Source organism: Pelobates fuscus, chromosome 8, assembly GCF_036172605.1.
Source record: "Pelobates fuscus isolate aPelFus1 chromosome 8, aPelFus1.pri, whole genome shotgun sequence".
Classification (NCBI taxonomy): Eukaryota; Metazoa; Chordata; class Amphibia; order Anura; family Pelobatidae; genus Pelobates; species Pelobates fuscus.
This window is the reverse complement of record NC_086324.1, coordinates 140,474,228-140,493,463: the sequence shown is the minus strand read 5'-3', so window position 1 is coordinate 140,493,463 and position 19,236 is coordinate 140,474,228. Positions and strand designations below refer to the sequence as shown.

Below are 19,236 nucleotides of genomic sequence, written 5' to 3'. Positions count from 1 at the left end.
CAAGCGAGTGGTGTAACATTGTTGTCCAAAACCCCTGTATGCTAGTGGCCTGGTGGAGGTGGGTCCCCTCTTATGTCTGACTTGATGAAAAAACTCTGAAATGTTTTGCACCAACTAAAAACTATCCAGTAACAATGCATGACCAAAAATATATAATTTTTTGGTGTGTTTTTTTACAGACTGCCACAGATCATTGAATAACTGGACTATGCTAAGCAACATGAGGGAAGGAAAGGTTTCCAATGAAATGGAAGGACTGACGGACAAAGTGGAGATGCAAGACATCTGCTTAGAATGTCTGAAGAACGCTTTGCCTTTTCGACCAGTAACCAAGCATCGGTCGAATGGCGTGGTGCCTCACCAGAGCTGGGTCTTACCTTGTAATCCGAAAAATCATCTTCCTACCAACCACTGCGGAGTAACAAAAGCTTTGATTACAGGTGGCGCGGGTTACTTAGGACATAACCTTGGGTGCACATTGATCAAATTAGGAGTGTCTGTTGTGCTGTTTGATGTACATGAGCCGGAATGGGAAATCCCAACTGGAGCTGTGTTCGTGAAGGTAAAAATATTCTTAAAAATAGTAAATACAATAACCCACAACTACTTTTATTCATCTACTTTATGTGACGGGTCAAAATGCACTCCTTTTAAGCACAACACATTAATGGAACACTCAATGCAGGGGTGCCCACAAGGTAGATCCCCGGATGTTTTAGGAAGACTACAACTCCCATGATACTTTGTCATTCTAAAAGCATTCTAAAAGCATGCAAATCATTATGATGTAGTTCTACAACATCTAGGGATCTACCTTTTGGGCAACCCTTCCCTAATGCATTTCAACTTTAGTCAAGGTTTAGTTGTGTGGGTGCTAATCCTGATTGTTTAGTTCCTTGGCACAAAGTGGATAGTTATACCTTCTTACAGAGAAGTATTTCATTCTACGCTTCTCTATAAGAAAATATTGCGGGGGGCGTGGTCTGACCGTCGATGAGACTAGACGTGTCTCACTAGAGCTCCGCTTAACCGCGCATAAAAAGCTTACAAAAGCGACCTTTTTTGTCCGCAAAACTCCCCAAGATAATCCCTGCCATGGAGAAGAGACCCTCCAAGAAGCAACCAAAGAGGGGCACTGAATCTGGGGGGACAGTCCTCGATCTAATGTCGGCGCAAAGGCTAGGCCGACAAGGGACCCAAGATGGCGTCGACCAGTCACCGCAGTCTTCGCCTCGTGCGGATAGGGAGGAATCCCCAAGGGGCCAGGATACCATCCTGGCGAAACTAGCAGAGGTGAAGGCCTTTCTGGCCGGTGAAATCGCTAAGTCCACCGCGGTTCTCCAGGCCGAGATCGGGGCATTAGGTGACCGCACCGCCAGACTCGAAGACCGCATGGAGACAACCACACTGGCCCACAATGCCGTGATTGAGCGGTTAAACCGGGTAACAGCACACCTGGTCGAGACGGACCTAGCCATCGAGGACATGGCGAACCGCTCTCGGAGAAATAACCTCCGCCTACGAGGCTTACCTGAGGGCCCAGATGACGACCTGCAAGGGCTTGTACTCACCATCCTCAAACCGTTACTTCCGAATATACCAGAGGAACATTGGCACATTGAAAGGGCACACAGGGCCCTGAGAAGCCAAAGGAACGATACAACTGCCCCGAGAGACGTAATTCTCCGATTCCTGCATTACAGGACCAAAGAGGCCCTAATGAAGAAATGCCGTGATGGGCCCATACGACATGCGGGGGGAGTGATATCCCTTTACCACGATCTGGCGCCCTCCACACTGCAACGAAGGAGAGACTGGCGCCCCATCACTGACGCCTTGAGAGGAGCCGGCATCAAATACGCTTGGGGCTTTCCCTTCAAATTGATGGTGTTCCGTGGGGACAGGGCGCACATCCTGGCCCCGGGAGGTGATCCGCATCGACTGCTCCGTGGTTTGGGCGTCCAGCCGCCACCCGACCTCCCCAACGTAGCGATGTACCCGGAGGGCCTTCCCCAGCTGCAGACGGAGTGGCGCGAGTCAGGACCGAGAGGACACAACTAATTGCGGAGGGTATCGTATTATAGGGCCGCAGACTGCCACTCTCTCCAGGGGGTATCACGCCCAGGGGTGTCCGGGGGATGGCTATGTCTTATTGGGAGGGGGATATGTTGAGGGGTGCTCCTGATCCAGCCCCGGGCCATAACCTTTACACGACTTATACTCATGGGTTGCAGTGGGACTAAGGTACTCTTCTGCCTTTATTCGGGGTCTTGCTCAGGCCGCAGTGGCACCGTTGGAGTGGTGTTCATTTGGGGGGGGGGACAGGGGGGATACTGCTCAAACTGCCCGAGTTTTGGTTCGCCCAGTCTGGGTACCGACACTCTATCACGAGCAATGGGGTTACATGTTGACTGACCCCCCAAGTGGGACTTTCGCCTACCATTGACATTGTTATGTAGTTTTTTGTTATTTGTTTTCCCTTTGCTTATACACGGGTTTGTATATGGGACCCCCATGGGATGCGGTCCGTATGTTAGCCATGGCCTTTACGTGACCTTTTCTTGATTGGGAGCTTATAGTCAATAGTTAATAGTACGGCCGAGTGGATTGGGACCCTAGCATACCCGCAGGGTTTTTAAGCTTTGTTGACATTGTAGGGCGACCCTTAAAACACACATAAAAACGGAACATGTAAGGGGGGGAGAAAACAATAATAATACAAAAACAGTTAAAAAAAACAAACAAAAAAAAAAACATACGTAACAACGAATAAAGCGGTCTACGAAACTCTAAAAGCATAAAAATATATAAAAATAAAATAAAAATATAAAAGATGTATAATGTCAATAAACATGATTTACAGCGCTATTACGACTGTTGCCAGAGGTACAGCAGACAGGGAAGGGATGAGCAATCCTGCTATACTTCATAAGCTGTTTATATGAACACCAAACACTACGTTATATTGTTGCTTTCTTGGCAGGGGGGGGAGGGAGGGGCGCCCACAGGTAACACCTTACGTTGGCAGGGGGATAACGCACGACTGTTTCGGAATTATGGATATACGGGCATGTGCGAATCTAGTTGACACTACAATTCACCACATCCCAGATAGGCCAAGCATTAGAACCCTGAACTGCCCATTCTCCAAAATACACATAGCCTTAGCACTTACAGGATCAAAGGGGAGTTGAAACCTACAATATATCACCCAATATAGGCGATAACCTTATGTCACTACCCATTATTTCCAAGTTGGATTCCGAGATACCCCTAATCCCAACGTCTGATGCTAGAGGCCCTATTGCCCGGCCCTGAGCGGGAGCACCTATGGTTTATTAAGGGAGATATGGGATGCCCTCAGACGAGTGGGGTGGTTGCCAAGGGAGGCCACTGGGAGGCGGGACACTTGCGCACTCACGACAGCCCTTGCAGAGGTCAAGCATAGCGGGACTGGGAACCTGGAGCACATCCTATTTGTTGGGACCCCTATTAAGGTAGACGGCACTGATATTGGCTGCCTCAAAATGGTATAGGGACACTGCCCCGAATTGGGTAATATGTGTTCTAACGAAAAGGTTGCCTTGTGATAAATCATTTTAATATCTGTTTCACCGAGATTATCGGGTTATGTTATACCTTCCATTTTTGTATTAATGACAGAGGATTGGTTTGAATATACTCAAGCCACGCATATGGTCACTGTTACTGTTTATATCTGATGAAGCACAAGATTAGGACCCTAGACGGCCTTACTCGCTCTAACGCACCACCTGCCTAGTGTGAGATTTAGGGGCCCCCATAGGTGTGAGGTGGGATCGAGTATAGAGGCGCGGGAGTGGAGGTGGAGTAGGGTTTATGAGCTTAGGATCCCCGGAATTTACTAAGCAACTGTCGCAGTAGAGAGTAGTCACGTCGGAGGGGATGGGGATTTGCTCCTTGAAGCCTAGAGGTCAAAACCGTATTCGATGCGCGCGTAGGAGTAGGAGCTTTGGGGATCCTCAGTTTCCTCCTTGCGTTGAGCGTGGCGGAGACGTGGGCAAGCGCTACCCACTACATTCTGGCGATTAGTGAGTCCAGAATCACTGTTGCATCCGGCTCAGTCCAGATGCCATTATCTTTTTTCTCTTCTCCTCCTTCCCTATCTTTTTCTCTCTCCTTTTCTCCCATTCTCCTTCTCTCGGGGGTGGCGTTCGGGGGGTTGGTACCTTGTGAGAGCCCTGGGGCGCGGCTGCAACTCACCAGACGTATGCAGAGAACCAGTAGCATTGTAGTACTAAACATACTCCATGATGGAGCTTAAGGTCACCACGTTGAATGTTAAGGGCTTGAACGCCCCCAAGAAGCGGCGCCTCCTCTTTAAGGAATTAAGGAGGATGAACTCGGAAATAGCCTACTTACAAGAGACACACCTCCCTAAACAGGCCGCCTTTAGACTTCGGGACCATACATTCTCGGGTTCATTTGAAGCTAGATCACGACGTAAACGTAATGGAGTGGCCATCGTCATTAAACGTACTTACCCCTTTCAGATGTCAACTCAAGATGCCGACCCGGAGGGACGCTATCTATTTGTTTCTGGCACTTGGCACTCACACTGCGTACATCTAATTAATATATACGCACCGAACCAGCCGGACGCCGCCTTTTGGGATGGGATTAGAGGCAAGATTGCCGCGCTGCCTCATGGACTGATTCTCATGGGGGGGGATTTTAATGCCACCCCATGCCCGGCTGCGGACAGGAGCTCGAGAGACGGAGGCCCGAGGTCACAGGGGATGGGAGGGCAAGACCGGATACTGAAAAAATTTATTGCAGGTACAGGATTAGTAGACGTCTGGAGGGCACAACACCCAATGGATCGGGATTACACGTTCTACTCGGCCCCCCATGGCACCTATTCCAGGATAGACTTGTTCCTGGTCAATGCAACGGGGTTACCCAGGATAGCTCGATCGGAAGTTGGTAATATATCATGGTCGGACCACGCGGATGTCTCCATTATACTTGGAAACCTATGTATAGCGAGCCCTTGGACCTGGAGACTAAACGCATCTCTATTGAGGGACACTGGGATAATGGAACAGATTCGGAAGGACATTATAGAATACTTTGTCACAAATACCACCCCAGACGTGAGCGTTAGTACAGTTTGGGCGGCGCATAAGGCAGTGATTCGGGGGAATCTCATTAAACTGGCCACAAGGAAGAAGAAACTGAAGCACCATCAACTCGACACTCTACTGAAACAACTGAGGAATCTAGAGCAGAAACACCAATCCTCGCCGGATGTTACGACATACGAACAGCTGGGGGCGGTTAGGAGGAACATACGCACCCTACTACTGGACGATACGGCCAGATCTATGACGTGGTCGAAACGCACGTTCTTCGACAAAGCCAACAAAATGGACACCCTGCTGGCTAGAACGCTACGGCCTAGACAAACCCGGCCCCACATCACGGCCATTAGACACCCGGACGGCACGACTAAAACTAATCCGGCGGAAATCGCGCAGGTTTTCGAGACATTCTACGAACATCTATACAATCATACTCCAGATGATAACACCCGGGGGGAGCAGGGGGAGGGCGACATCTTGCGCTATCTGGAAGACCTCGGTCTGACCAAACTGACCGGAGAGGCAGCAGCTAACCTAGCGGTGGAGATCAGCGAGAAAGAAGTTGATAGCGCTATCTCGAGCCTGAAGGGTAACAAAGCGCCGGGACCGGACGGCTTCGACGGGTCATACTACAAGACCTTCAGAGAGGAGCTTGTCCCTCACTTGACTGCACTATTCAATCGCTTAAGACAGGGTGAACATCTAGGCTCTGAGATGGCACTAGCCACTATTGTATTACTGCCCAAACCTGAGAGGGACCCGCTCCAACCTGAAAACTACAGACCCATATCGTTAATAAACCATGACCTGAAAATATTGGCAAAGATACAAGCGGAAAGGTTGAATCCGCTTCTGAACTCTCTTATACATGCGGACCAAGTCGGATTCATTCCAGGACGGCAATTGTTCGAGAACACCAGGCGGAACGTCGACCTTATTTGGAAACAAGTGGCCACCGGAGTTCCTTCTCTAGTGGTCTCCATTGACGCTGAGAAGGCCTTTGATAGGGTCAGATGGCGATTTTTGTTCTCGGTATTGAAACATCTTGGCTTCCCAGAAGAATACATACAAGTCACCAAAGCGATGTATCACAACGTACGGGCACAGATACAGATTACGGGAGCCCCACTACACCCGTTTCAGCTGCACAACGGAACCAGGCAGGGGTGCCCTCTCTCTCCCCTACTATTCGTGCTGGCACTAGAACCCTTACTACAGGCAATACGTAAACGTCCGAATATTAGAGGGGTCAGAGTAGGGGATAAGGAGTTCACAGTCTCCGCCTATGCCGATGACGTCCTTCTGACAGTCACAAACCCGATCGAGTCCTTGTTAGCATTACAGGAAGAGATACGTGTCTATGGGGAACTATCCGGGTACAGGGCGAATATTCAGAAATCCAGTGCAATGTCAATAGGGTTACCGGAAGCTGATATCTCCCTGATAAAGGAAAAGTATCAAATCCGGATGGAATCGTACTCCTTAAAATATCTAGGCGTTAACCTAACGGCAGACCCCGGAAAGCTATACGCAGAAAACTATGAACCCATGTTACGGACGCTGATAGGGGACCTAGACAAGTGGACGGATAACCCTATTTCCTGGATAGGGCGTATTAACTCCGTGAAAATGAACATTCTACCCCGCCTCCTATTCCTGTTTCAGGCTCTGCCAGTACGAATCACGAAATCTCAACTGGTGCCGTTACAGAGGGCGATAGGCGATTTTGTCTGGCAAAATAAGAGACATAGGATAGCTAGACAAGTCTTATATAGGAAAAAGGATAGAGGGGGACTAGGGTTGCCGAACCTGTACTTCTATTACCTGGCAGCCCAGCTAACCCAGGTGGCCATGTGGCACTCCCCAATGGGGGAAAGAAGGTGGGTGGAGATAGAATCCATGATGGTGGGTCTAGATGTCCCCCAGTTTACCTTATGGGTCTCGAAGGACAAAAGGCCGATGATAAGGGTAACATGCCCGGCCATACTTAATTCCCTTTACCTATGGGATGCTAACAGCGTCAAATATGGGCTTACTTCATCCCCCTCCCCTATGGCTCCGATACTCAGGAACAGAGACTTCCCTCCTGGGATGTCCCCTAGAAACTTCCGAAACATTGAAAAGGCTGGATTACAACGTATCCACCAACTATATAAAAACGGGGAACTTATACAATTCGAAGAACTTCAGCAAGGTAACCACTTGACCCCAGCGGACTTTTTTCGCTATATCCAGATACGAGACTTCGCTAGGAGACCTTGCATTAAAGCAGCAGCCCAGTGTAAGCTATCTTTCTACGAAAGATTATGTCTAGAGGGCACCACACCCAAGGGCATGGTCACGATCCTATACGCTCACCTTAGCACTGAAACTAAGGAATGGGGCAGATTGAAATACATTGATAAATGGGAAGCAGACTTAGGGGAGGTATTGGAAGGCATAGAGTGGCAGGAGATATGGGAAGCAAACAGAAACGTCTCCATCTGTGTTACGATGCAAGAACAGGCATGGAAGACCATGTTCAGATGGTATTCTACACCGGTGACCCTACACAATATGCAGAAAGTAGATACAGACGACTGTTGGAGGGGATGCGGATTAAGAGGCACTTACATCCACATGTGGTGGGAATGCCCCAAAATACAAGGCTTTTGGAAATCAGTAGAAGGTCTGCTGAAACAAACGTTCGGTAAGCCTTTGGTCATGAACCCGTGGATATACCTACTCAACAGGTCCATCGAGGGTTGGACGAAGAGAGAACAGAAACTGGTACACACGATCACTCTAAGTGCGCGCAGAGCGATAGCTACGGCATGGCTCTCACCCGAGGGACCAGAGTTCCGAGGGGTTATATCCAGGATACGGGAAAGCAGAGTCATGGATGACCTGACCGCGAGATTGAAGGGGATGGCTATATCTTTCCAGAGGACCTGGGAACCATGGGATAACAGTCTGGTGGGCTCCAGTAGCGACTGAAGGGATACGAACGAGTGAATAACTAGGTGCCAGGGCCGCGGGATACTGACGGTGTCCTGGACTCTGTTTACCTTGACCGGCCCTCCCCCCCCTTTTTTCTTTCCCTGCCTACACCTGCTTTTTCTCTTTTTCCTTCTCTCCCTATTCTTCTTCTCCTAGTCTTTTCTATTTTCTCCTAATTCAGTCCTATTTCAGGCCTTGATCTGGCCTGTATGGGCTTCGGCCCATTAGTATATAGGGGAATATCTCCTTTTTAGGTCTCATTCCTCTTAGTATTTTTCCTTTTTTTGTATACTATTTTATCTGTCTCCCGGGCATGTTTCAACAAACGGAGAAACGAGGATGCTTAAAGGTAGACCTGGCGCATAGAGTTAGAGCTCCATATTCAGCTACATAGCCTGGAATAATTATAAAACCCTAGATAGGTGGCGAAGAACGAAGAAACCAAAGAGAGGCTTATTTATATGTACTCTTGTACACTATATCACTCTAAGATTCTCTTCAAAAAGGGCTTCTGCGCTAGCCTAAACATTACTAAAATCTTGCTGCTCATATTTTGGGTAAAAATGAAGAATTAAAAATTAAAAATCCTCGATAGGAGGCAAGTAATGTAGGAAGTATAGAGTGGCTTGTCGGGTGTGCTGATGTTAATCGTTATGGTTGCACTATTATTCTTTGTATTTCGGCTTCTGCGCAAGCCACACAGTTGTATTCCTCTTGCCTTACCTGTCGTGTGCAAAAATAAAGAATAAAAAAAAAAAAAAGAAAATATTGCATAATATTTTCTGATAAAGTTGAAGCGGAAACTTTCACATCCACAAAAAATATATATCAGTGACGGCGCTATTTAGACAGAATTCAGAGTCAAGTTGATGGTCGGAGTCCATTAATTCCATCCAACCATGGATTGAACTGATGTCACTAATGCAGTAGGACCTTTTAAATTAGTGAAAACACAGTGAAGTCCCCACTACTAGGCACCAGGGACCCTGGCCAGTTAATTTTATTATCGATTGCATTTTTTTATTATGTGTGTGAGTAGGCGGCCTCATGTTCAAGTTTTGCCTAAGGCCTCGCAAACTCTAAAGCCTTCTCTGGCAGCATACAATCCATTCTTATTCTTCTGCTCTGATTATCTACATTTATGTTTTTCGTTTTGGGCACCAATACAACTTTCATGCATGTGATAGGATTGGGCCTCATTAATATGCTGTTTTTTGTGAGCTCAAATATGTGTTGTTTTTGGTACAGGTTGTTAAAATGAATAATTCGGCCCCCAATGTACAGGGTACTCACAAAATCTGTGCCACAAACTGACACTAGCTATTCAGAATGCTTCATAAACTCATTTAGAGTTAAAATCCACTGCGATCACCGGATTTTCAGAAAATTTCCCCCTGGTGCTGCTTCCAACTACGTACAATAGCAAGTTCAAACACACAGGGTGTGGAGTCCTGGCAGATACAAAACTGGGTAGTGGTGATTTTACAACTCCAGAGCGTTTCCTGAGTCTGCACCCACAGAACGTTGATCAATCACCCACATCTTAAATATTTGAAATGAACCACTTAGTTGGTGATCCCCTTGTTAAAACAGACCTCACGTACATTATTGATGTTTTTGGATAGTGAAATTAGTGAGTATTTATGTGATATTTTCCCTTTTTTGGGATCACACTAATTTTATAATTTGCAACACCTAGGAAATAAATTCATGTTGGCCAACAAGGCACGTTTGAAACTCACTTTGAACGCGATACATGCAGAGGCATGTGAACAATATACCCAAAGTAGTGCTCAGTGCAATACAGAAAGTAGGTTAATTGATTCTTAAATTTATGAGCTAAATGATTATGATTATTTCTTCTCCTGTGCATTCCCGTAAAGAATGAACTGTCAACATATTAAAAGAATGTCAGTTAAAGGAGCGCTATGGACACCAATACAACTTTAATGTTTTGGCCCCATGAGTATGTTTTATTTCTTTCCATATTGTTGCAGAATGTTGCACCATAAATCTGTATCATTAGCCAAGACCCCACATAAAAAAAAAAAAAGAGTTCTGTATCATTATCATTGGGCAGACTAGTTGGGCCGAATAGTTCTTATCTGCCGTCACATTCTATGTTTCTATTATATGTACACAGCTCAGCCACTAATAACAGTGGGCTGGAAGCTGTTTCATTTACTGCTTTGAGATGTGGTCATGGTGGTAGGAGTCTATGATATTTGCACTTGTGTGCTGGGGACTAGTTACAACTCCAGCAACTGCAGCCAAATGTCAATTCTGTGCTAAAAAATGCATGCTGGCAACGGATGTAATTATCTTTTTCCTTGAAGGCAGAGCCTGCAAAGTGAAGCATGTATCTCCTCTTCCTAAAGTTAAAGCGACACTATAGTCACCAGAACAACTACAGCTTATTGAATTTGTTCTGGTGAGTAGAATCATTACCTTCAGGCTTTTTGCTATAAACACTGTCTTTTCAGAGAAAATGCAGTGTTTACATTACAGCCTAGTGATAACTTCACTGGCCACTCCTCAGATGGCTGTTAGAGATCCTTCCTGGGTCATGGCTGCCTAAAATGCATCCAAACATTCAGTGCATGCAGACACTGAACTTTCCTCATAGAGATTCATTGAATCAATTCATCTCTCTGAGGAGATGCTGATTGGCCAGGGCTGTGTTTGAATCATGCTGGCTCTGCCCCTGATCTGCCTCTTTGTCAGTCTCAGCCAATCCTATGGGGAAGCACTGTGATTGGATCAGACTACCACTTCTGATGATGTCAGCAGACTGCTTGTTTTTCTCAGTCTAACAGCATGCAGATCTACAGCTTCAGACTTGAATACAGTAAGATTTTGCTATATTTATGGAGGCATGAGGAGCCCAGCGGGGCTAGATGGTGGTGTTAACACTATAGCGTCAGGAATACATGTTTGTGTTCCTGACCCTATAGTGATCCTTTAAAGGGAGACTACAGGTACCAGCCCACTTCATCTCCCTAAAGTGGTCTGGGTGAATCGCCCCTGTCTGCTTAACCCAGCAATGTAAAACATGCACTATATACATGATAAATTATCTAAACAAAGACTTCTCTATAAGAAGTGTAACGGACCGTTTTGCTCACCAGAGGTTAAAAACCGTTTAGGCGATAATCCCCTTCCAGATAGACAAGCAACTACTGCAATCACCAATCTCCCGAACTGCAAACTGCACAAAGTCACCAACCCCCGAATAGGAAACACACGAACACAGGAAGCAGCCGAACAGGAAAACCATATGAAAGGGTTACACTCCTGGCAGTCAGCATACAATCCAATTCCCCCAATAACGTGACGACACTTCGTTTTGAGGGTTAAGCCGAATCTGGTTTACTGGGGCTAACTGCCCGGCTTTTATGCAGGTCTCCCACCTGGTGGACACTACCCTAGGGGACCAGATGGGAAACTGGGAAACATATAGGACACTGACCAATCACAGACATACACCTTTAAACAATACCACAATGCATTACAATCCCTCCTCTCTGCCTTGGAGATAATTGAGAAGTAATCCAATTATCTCCAAGGACAGAGGCAAAACTCCATTACACACATGGCAGACAAAAAGACAATAAAAGACTTAAAATTACATACTGATACATTTAGTACATAAAACATATACATTCTACATATCCCCAGATAGCTTAGATCTGAGCGCACATTATTACTGAATGGCGCTCAGATCACATACATACAGTTCAATCGCCATGGAGCTAAAGTCTTTCCCATAGTCTTTCGTTACACGAATAGGCCCATAGCATGACTACCTGGGGTTAGGCTGTTCATACGGTCAAACTACCGAATGAACAGCCAGTCGGTTCCATTACCGAATGCAGAGGTAAGGAGGCTGGCGGCTCAGCGGTGTTCGCGCAATAAAGTGTCCGTTTTCAGTTCTATAGTTTGAGCGCTGAACACCGCTGGCCATTCGGGAGTTAAAATGGCCACCCAGCGAACAAAGGCCACCCAGCGTTCATCAATTAAGCTACGGTTAACCGCAGCTTCTGGGCGGTCAATTGACGGCACACTCCAGCTCCCAGGTGGTCCCTCGTACAGTAGTTTGTTCGGTAGCTGGAATCTACCGAACCCCCGGAAGAAAGACACGAACAAGCCTTTCTGCAGGGAAAATAAAAGCTTTAACCTGTAGGGCCATAGTCCAAAGGGAGTAGGTGAGCAACCAGGCTTCTCCAGTGCCCGGTGGCGAGGTTGGTTCCGCCACAATAAGCCTTTGATTGGGCCTTGTGATGATTACCATGATGTCAAACAAAAGGTGGAAAGCCTCGCCAGAAGCTTCGCCAGTGGTGTATTGCAGGTACATTTTAGTTTTTTTGAGCAGCCTTATATCAGTGTTTATGGGGGGAATAAAGAATAATGCCCAATACGACATCAATTTTTAATTGAAAATAGACTGCAAAAAGAGTTAGAGTAACCTTTTAATACACATCCAGTCTGTAAACATTCAATAGAAATAGCAGATAGACAAATAGTGAAAGCCATAATGTGTATTTGCCTGAGTGTCTACTTCTGCCAGTGCAGGCTGCTTGGCTTCCAGCTCACTTAGTACTGTTAGGGGTTTAGCTGTGTACATACTCTGATAAGGAAGTCTTTTTCTGGAATGAGGGGGTGTGGCTAATGAAACAGGCTTATGGTGCAGCATTTTGCAATATATATAAATATATATATTGTTTTTCTGTGCACAAACTGAAAAGATCTGAGCATGCAAACAAAATACAGGAAATACAGCATATTAACGAGGTCAAATCATATTAAATGTCTTAAGGTTGTTTTTGTGCCTTGCGCGTTTCAATATAATTAGCATTGTTTTCATATGTTGACAGTTCTATATTTATATGAATCCATGTGAGAAAAAATTCTTGTAGCGTTCCTAATGTTTTAATTAACCTTTTATTTACTTTGTTTGTGTCCTATTGAGCAATGATCACTATGCAGTTTACATGACTCAGCATACGTAAACTTCAAGGTGATTTCGAAACGTACCTTGTTGGTCAACATGATTTAACCAGCTAATATTCTATAACAAGTGATAAAGCATATCAATAAAAAACAATTAAGAAAAACTGTTGTGAATAACTTTGTATATTCTCTCTGTAAACTTTCCAGGTTCCATGTGAAAAGGTATAGATTGATATTATATTGATATTAATTGATATGTCCCACATCAATTAAAATCTAAATTTGCATAAAATTGCATAAAATCACCTCTTACCTCTTGCTTAATGAAATTTAAGTTTGTGCATCCTTACAAACGAGATGTATCTCATGGTGGAAGTATCACAGCTACGAGAACCTACAGATGTATGGGAATCTATAAGTGATAATAGTACTAATCTGAGGTCCGAAACAACTGTTGCAAGTTCTACGCACCTATAAATAGTCCACCAGGTCTTTTCATCACAGACTTTCTTGACCAACAATATAACTATAATTTCCAATTTTTCTTACCAGTTGGTTGGTAATAGTTTTTTTTTTCTAACTGTCCTACACTTGGGCCAGTTCTTATGTCTTCCTCATAATATTTATTATATATACTTGTAGAGCACAGCTGGCAAGGAGCCTGGGGCAGTTGCCTCCTGGGGGACCAGTAAAAAAAAAACAATTATGGGCTGCTGCTTCACAGCACAGTACTAAAGTGGATTATGTAACTGTATTGTTTCATTATTGTAGTTTTTGTGGTATTAGTATAAAATGTAATATAAAATTAAGAAAGTGAGTGAAATGTGTTGGGGCAATATACTGGCTTTGGTCCGATATTGGGCTGTTTGTTTGCATAACCCTTGAAATCCTCAAACCCAAAACAAATCTAAAAAAAAAACACAAAAAAAATATTTTCTATGGTACCTTTGTACTCTCTCTTCCCTTTTCGTCTTCTTAAATTTTATCCATACCCTCCCACTTTCCTTCCGCTTATTCATCACACTCCCTGTTCATATTCCCCTGAGAAATGATGACCGGTAGGATATTTTAGGTATTAGGTATTTTAATACAGGGGGTCCTAACGTCTATACATATTGTTGTTGTATCCATATTTTGTCAATGTTTAGTCTTGACATCGTATCAGTAGACTTTTGCATGAAAATTTTGTTTTGTCTGAATCAATTAGTCTGAAAACTAATTATTTATTTCAGTTTGGGATTCGTCCATGGGATGTTTTGGGTCAGATAAATTTCTTCCATGCATTCATTTTGGGAATACAATTCGGACAAAACCAAAAGGGCATGAAAATTAGGCAACCAGTGCACTGCAAAATATCGATTTTATTTATATATTATTTATATATTCCGTACATTTGGTTCACAGATCAAGTGAGAAAAAGTGAGAAAAAGTAAACAATAGTAAACTAAATAGCTATTTAGGTGTCGACGCTTGAATAACTATTTTATTCACCTTTATTCCAGCGCTGCGTGGGTCTGCTGGTGCTGGCTCAGTCTCTTTGGCCGAAAGCATTGGATTGGCTGAGATAGCCAATTCTGACGATCTCAGCCAAGGAGGCAGGGCGGGGATGGAGCCAAACACTGCCCTAGCCAATCAGCATCTCCTCATATTGATTCATTGATCAATGCATTTATATGGGGAAAGTTCAACATCTCCATGCAGAGCGTGGAGACGCTGAACATGCAGCACTGCCCAATAAGCACCTCTAGTGGCTGTCTGAGTGACTTCTACTGGAGGTGTCACTAGGGAGCAATGTAAACACTGCCTTTTCACTGAAAAGGCACTGCTTACATTAAAATGCCTGCAGTGACTGACTATACTCACCAGAACAACTACATTAGGATGTAGTTGTTCAGGTGACTATACCGTCTCTTTACGGTGTGCACCCAAGGAAATTAATTTATAGAAAGCAAAGATATATTGAATATGGAATTATAAGATGTATATTTTTATTTGTCAAACTAATGTTTTAAAAATGTTTAAAACATGTTTTAAAAATGGCAAATATTTTCTCTAGCATTAACCAGATTTATTCATAAGTAAATAATTATCTTATAGTTTAACTTTCTTTAGGTTATGAGTAACTGAAGTAAATAACGGAATTAAATTGCAGATAAGTTCTGAAATTGAGAACACAATTGAGCCCTCACACAAACCTGTATACTGCATACTTTTCCCTTTAAGGCTATCAAGCGCCCCTCCTGTTTAGTTAATGTCTAGTAAATCCTTACTGATTGTTGCAATTTATTTTTCATTTCAGAGTGACATTAGGGACTGTGATTCCCTGTACAAAGCCAGCGAAGGAGTCGACTGTGTGTTCCATGTTGCTTCTATTGGAATGTCGGGAGTTCATCAAGTGAGTGAATCTATAAGCTTTAACTGCATATAACCATATTGTCTGCAACAAATTTAAAATATGGTAATATTTAAAGGAACGCTATAGGGTCAAGAACACAAACATATATTCCTGACCCTATAGGGCTGAAACACTATCTAGCCCCCCTGGCACCTGTTTGCCCCCCTAAATATAGTAAAATCTTACATTTATTCCAGTCTGCTGGCACTGGTTCTGCCTCTGATCTGCCTCCTTGGCTGACATCGTCAGAAGTGATGATCTCAGCCAATCACAGTGCTTTCCCATTGGAAAGCATTGGATTTTCTGAAATTGTCAATTCTGACCATCTCAGCCAAGGAGGTGGGCCGGAGGTGCAGCCAAACGCCGCCCTGGCCACTCAATATCTCCTCATAGAGATGCATTGAAGCATACTGTGCATCACGGCCCCAGGAAGCACCTCTAGCAGCCATCTGAGGGGTGGCCAGTGGAGTTATTCCTAGGCTGTAATGTAAACACTGCATTTTCTCACCAGAACAAATATATTAAACTGTAATTGTTCTGGTGACTATAGTGTCCCTTTAAATATAAATTCATAGTGTAAAAAACACATTTAATTGGAAAAATGATTAAATTTGTCTATTTTACTGTTTTCCTCATGTTTATTTTTATTGAACATTTTAAGCTTAGTGCTATTTATTTCTCTACTGTACGTGAGACAATGGGTTTCCAGTATTTTGTTACTTGTGCTTTTTCAGTGGAACTATTCAAAAATGTCAAGTGTTTTCCCTTTGTCTGTGTTTCCTTGAGCATTATTTGCTAAAGCAGGCGAGGCAACCATGGGCACTCCAGATGTTGTGAACTACATATCCCATAATGCTCTTTCAGAAGGCATGCTGGCAAAGCATCAGAGAAGTTCCCGACCCCTGTACTAAATAGTGTGAATTATCATGAATTAAAACTGAATGCAAAGTGTTTTTTAGTTGGATAAAAAAAAAATCAGTTTAGCTATATTGGCCTAAAATTGAAAATTCACTTTGAACTCAATGTGCCAATCCAGTAGAATAAAATGCAAAATACTCATGTTCATTAACTTTTGATTTTGGAAGCTCTTAGCAAAAAAATACGTGGTTAGCCCAAAATTGTGTGCTACGTTAATCAGCAATTTGTTTGGCAGAGTCATGATGAAAGGAGTGGGCCGAATAAAAATTATTTCTCCTGCTTTGACAACAGAGCAAATTCTACCCATGAAATATCATTTGTTTGGAGCCTTTAGTTGCCCCCTAGGGTGAATACAGGGCCAGATTTACAGAGGGGCTAATGGAGCTGAAGCTCCACCCATGCTCATGGAATAGGCCCATTGATAAAAATAAATAAATATTCATATATTTATTACCACCCTTAACATGTTCTTGCTTTGTGCAGAGGAAATTAAGTATGTGAACTTAGGAGGGATGCAGGGGGGACAAAACGTGTTGCCTGGCTGAGTATAAATTAGTTAAGGTAAAACCTGACTTTGCGCACTATGCCAATGTTTTTGCTGCTTCAGTCTCTCTAACACTGTGGCATGTCCCCTTTCTGCTACACTCACTACATCCACCTTTTTGTCCTTCCCAGGCTGCAGACTTGGAGATTCTGCCTGCTAGTAAGAAGGGAGAGGAGTGGACAAGTGAGGAATCGGGGGCAGCAGGTATCTCTCCCCAGAGTGTACGCTCAACATTAGACATGGCTGGCTGGCCTACATGATTGGCAGGCAGCCTAGTATACATTAATGTCAGACTCACATTCCAATTCTTCGGGCAGACTCTCTTTCCAGGCAATCCACCCTTTTGGGCGGTGCTTGTGACATGATTCGGGTCAATGACCCACCTTCTTTTACCCTGTACAAAGAGGATTTTCAAAAGTGACCTTTAATTTGAAATTGGTTTTAAAAAATAACCCTGTGAGCTTAGAGAATAAGAACTCAATGGAACATTGTGTAGGCATAAACATCTGTGATAGTGAACAGAACATAGCATGAATTTTAGCCGAACAAACAAATATTTTGGTGTCAAGATAACTATAGCATATATCCACACTTTCTTTCAGAAGCAATGGATTGAGTCAATAAACATCGGAGGGACAAAAGTCGTCATTGACGGTATGTATGTATTGTGTATGTAAATATAACGTTATATATTGAGCATGCGTGTATTGTTTAAGCATGTGCATATATATTGGGTATATGTGTATTATCCTCATTGTAGAATGTGTAGAGTCTAGGTGTAGTCAACCTTTGGCACTCTAGATATTGTGGACTACATCTCCCATGATTCTTTGTCAGCATTGTAGCTGTAGGAACATTACAGGAGATGTAGTCCACAACTTCTGGAGTGACAAAGGTGCCCATATCCCTGGCCTAGAGTAACAAACGTTAGATGCGATGTTATGGCATGCAATTTAATGCTATATCAAAATAAAGAGAGATGGTTGATTATCTAAATATATTTAGTGATCTCATATACCCAAATCTACAGCTCTCCACTGTCTATTTAAGAATCAAATTTGGTTTATATCCTGCAGTGGACATTATTTGGAATGTTCTTAACAATTATGTACATTATGTAAGATTATGTAATCTGTCAAATCAGAGGCTGTATTAGAATCACACTCCAGTTATTATAATAATAATAATAATAATAATAATTAGGATTTACTTCATTAAAATAATTGTATTAACTATATAATGAGCATGGTAATTTAACTTGCAAATTATTAGTATTAATTTTACTAACTTTAATAAAGTGTCAACATATTCTGCAGTGCTGTATATTTGGGGGAGGAGAAGGGACAGTTCAGCATACACAGACCAATTCACAAAATAAAGAGAGCCCCCATTGAAGCTCTTTTATACAAAGTGCCTCAATAGATAGTCCATGTCCTTTGGTAAGTCAATTCCTTAAACAATCAATCAATAAATAAATAAAGGTATTGTGGGATATTATGTTATAGCTTATATAGAGAGCAATTAAAGGGATACTCTAACCTTTAAAACAACTGTAACTTAATGGAGCAGTGTCAGTGTATACAGTATGCCCCTGCAGTCTATGTGCTCAATCCTCTGCCATTTAAGAGGTAAATCAAGAAGCGTACCCAGGGTGGAAATGTGTTTTGGCAATGCCCTTCAACAAGATTGTTTTTGTGTCTTCTTGTGTATCCCCTTTTGTTAGGGAACTTACATACACACATACCCATTTATATACACAGACATTCAAATTCACAAACACATTTATATACAAACACGCAGACTCATACAAAAACATATACTATGTTTGTACAAAAGAAAGGGAAGGTGCACACAATACCAGTAAGGTGAAAACCAGCTCTGACACTTAAATGAAGGAACCCCTTAACCTTCACAACACAAGTAAAACATGCAAGTAAAACAGAAAAACCCGTTATCATATTACAGAAAAACACCGTTATCATATTACTGTTTATTAAGGTAAACCTTAAGCTCCACTTATTTCTGTTTTACTTGCATGTCATACAAAAACATATACACACAGAATTATATGCAAACACACATTCATATGCACACACAGACTCACAAACACACACACATACATAGACTCATATACACACACAAAGGCTGATATCCACAAAGACATTTATATATATATACACACACACACACAGACTCACACAGGCACAGACTTATATACACACTTTCATATACACACATAGACTCATACACACATGCTTAATTTTTGTGTTGTTTATTTTTTTTTAAGGGTGTTGTGAAGTGGGAGGGTTACAGCCTCCTTTTTGGAA

General features: G+C 43.2%; 1 protein-coding gene across 1 annotated transcript in view; it reads left to right on the top strand.

Moving 5' to 3' along the window:
- Positions 1–220: 220 nt before the first annotated feature.
- SDR42E2 (short chain dehydrogenase/reductase family 42E, member 2) overlaps positions 221–19,236 on the top strand; it is a 61,826-nt gene continuing 42,810 nt past the window's right edge. The window contains exons 1-3 of the mRNA XM_063429486.1: positions 221–562; positions 15,352–15,447; positions 17,515–17,563. Of these exons, the coding sequence (XP_063285556.1) occupies positions 221–562; positions 15,352–15,447; positions 17,515–17,563 (487 nt within the window). The remainder of the gene's footprint in view (positions 563–15,351; positions 15,448–17,514; positions 17,564–19,236) is intronic.